Below are 2,956 nucleotides of genomic sequence, written 5' to 3' on the forward strand. Positions count from 1 at the left end.
ATTCTTCCCTCACTCGTGAACAATTACCTCAAGATACTTGAACTCCTCTACTTGAAGCAAAACTTCACCCCCAACCAAAGAACATTATGTTGCTGAATGCAGTAGGAACCTATATTGTTTATTTCCTTCATGTCCATATACTGTATCATTAAATCGCCGCTATTTTTTGTTACTAATGTAAGGAGATAAATTTTAAAAAACATAAGTTGGGACCTCCACAATCATTACACCATTAGCATGCATCTTTGAATGTAAAYCAGTGACTAACAGTAATCCATGAACACATAATGCAATGCTACATTACCACGAAGTAGATGCAGTCCGCTTGTAAATTGTTGAATGTTTGCATTGTACATGTTTTAATACCTCATGGGATAATTGCAAAGACTAAAAAAAAAAAAACTCCTAGGTATGCTATGTAGTCCACTAAAGGATAAAATTCCTTTGAWATTGTTGTAGAAGAAAAAATCCATCTCACCAGACCTCTTTTGGAAATAATGCAATCTCAATAGGAGTAAATCCAGGGACATGTCTGGGGATGGTGCCAGTGAAGGATAAAGCAGCAAATATGGAAGCTGTTCCTGGAAAACTGGGGCATCCAGTTTCTCAAGATAAAACTGCTTGCTGCGGTATTCACTCCTCATTCTTATCCGTTATGTTTTGAACTCTTTGGCAGGTCAGATAAAACTGAATTAAATTTTTTTGACAAATAAAATATCTGAGGTACTCTTACATTATTTGGTCAGTACACAATCACACATGAAAATGATTTATTCTRCTGAAACATGGATAACTTATAATTTTTTCCTGATAAAAGCAAAATGACTATTGCTGATCAAAATACCTTTTTAATACTTGCAGGGGAGGAGGCACTGACTATGTACCTGGCAAAGAACAAGCTGGAYAGAAAGCTTGCAAACGCTACCCAGAATGTAGAAGCCCTCCATCAGCTGGCCTCATCCTACTTCATTGACCGTGATGGCACGATGAGGAAGTTGCATGAGATCCAGATTTCTACCAATGCTATCAAGGTTGGTATATTTTCAACATGCACTTAAAAACACATTTTTTGGACCTGAGAAGGCTGTAGTGTATTTGCAGTAGTTAAAAAAGGGTAAAATAAGGAAAACAAAAAGATGTTGTGTAGGATGTATTTGGTTTCAATTAATTTTATTAGTTTCATACGGCATTTACAAATCATAACTACTGTGTGTGCAGCTGTATGTTTGTCTGTTAGCAAAATATTTCATCTACATTATCTTTGAAGTCAACTGGATTCAAGATGGCCACCAAAGCTGTTGTAATTGACCTTTGCCAACACAAAAGTGAATATAACCTCCCATAAAGCCATTTTCACCAAACTTGTGTTTAAACTTTCTATGGTAGTAGCTGAGATTTGTCCCCGACACATGCTTTGAGCACTAACAAGCCACACAAGAACTATGTTTAAAACGTTGGCATGTACAATGGCATGCAATTTGTATTTCTTCAAGAAGTTCTACTTTCACATGTGCACATTAAAGGTTAGAGGAAATTTGAAGTGGTGCAAAGCCAGGAAGCAGTGTAGATAAATGTCTTCAACTGTCTGCGCTCTCAGCTCAGGTCTTTCCTTGAAAACATTTATTACACCCAACTTTCCTGCACAAGACACTGCACTGGTGTTCGCTAATGAGAGGAAACAGTTAATAAGCAATTGCTGGCCAGAACTCTACRTTCACTCTTCTCATAAATCCATTTATCTGAGTGTTCTGTCACTTCGCTAAACATGTTTCACTACCACTGGTGACAGATGGTACATCCTGCAAATAAAATGAAAAACAARCAGAAAAAAAATAGACATCAGTCAATTCGTGTATGGTAAAATTGGGTCAGATATTATAGTTTGATATAGATACCTACTATATTAACACACTTTACACTTGTGGTACTTTGCTGTAGTGGGTATAAAAAAGAAAAACTTGCAGATGAAATAGAAATATAGCTACTTTGATCATACACTTTTACACAGTGTTCCTAATAGTGCTGTGACTGCCACTGCTTTCCCACTGCTGTACATCACAATCTGATTTGTCCATAGACACTGAGGAGTTGGAAGCTGTGAACAGCATTTCTAAAGTATAAATAACATCAAGTAAAACCAAATAGGCCAAAGTTAGGAAATATCCCTCTCTTGTGACCGTGTTTGAGTAATTAAACCAAGCAGTGATTCGTGCTTCACACAAAGAGGGAAAGTCATAAGAGTAAGCAGGTTCTTGTTTCAGCATGAACACAGAAACAAACAGCTCAATCAAAATAATTATTTTTCTCAACTTTATAAGTTATTACAGTGAGTGTGATCACATCACACAAATTTAAAAATGTAAAATTTATTTAACTATGTTAAACAGCATATAGTGTAGCTTTTAAGTAACTATATTACATTTTGGAGATATTTACCTTTGAAGACACATTGAAGCTACATTTTAACATCAACATATAATTCCAAGAATGCATTAAGATTTACAAATATGTCAACCATATGATGTAAATACCAAATATAAATGTTTTCTTTTTATGTTTTTATAATGGTAAGTATATATATTTTTTGCTTGGGGATCCATGAAAATGTTCCTTGTCTGCTGTGACCTTGTTCACACGCGTCATGTTTTCCTGCCAGTGGGTGCATTGGAATTACCATTAACACACAATCAATCAATAAACAACTAAATAGATTAATAGCATGGAAGTAAGCACGAGTGTGCAGAGCCATTCCTCAGATGCATTGTTTCAGTAAATGTTAACTTGACTAACAACTTTACTTTACAGCATTTACATGACTCCCCTCACACCAACATGCCTCTTCTCCTTTTTTTTTCAACATTTATGCTGATGGCAACAACATTGATGTCTTGCTTTGCTAAAAGAAAACCACTGCTGTCCTTTAGGTAGGCAATAAATTTTCAAAACACCATTATAT

General features: G+C 35.5%; 1 protein-coding gene across 2 annotated transcripts in view; it reads left to right on the top strand.

Moving 5' to 3' along the window:
* The window catches only part of brinp1 (bone morphogenetic protein/retinoic acid inducible neural-specific 1), a gene marked incomplete in the record, with an annotated part of 117,023 nt that overhangs the window by 82,951 nt on the left and 31,116 nt on the right, over window positions 1-2,956 (top strand). For both annotated transcript variants that reach the window (XM_014009384.1, XM_014009385.1), the window contains 1 exon segment: window positions 862-1,031. In XM_014009384.1, coding sequence (XP_013864838.1) covers window positions 862-1,031 — 170 coding nt within the window.

Source organism: Austrofundulus limnaeus, unplaced genomic scaffold (assembly GCF_001266775.1).
Source record: "Austrofundulus limnaeus strain Quisiro unplaced genomic scaffold, Austrofundulus_limnaeus-1.0 Scaffold57, whole genome shotgun sequence".
Taxonomy (NCBI): domain Eukaryota; kingdom Metazoa; phylum Chordata; class Actinopteri; order Cyprinodontiformes; family Rivulidae; genus Austrofundulus; species Austrofundulus limnaeus.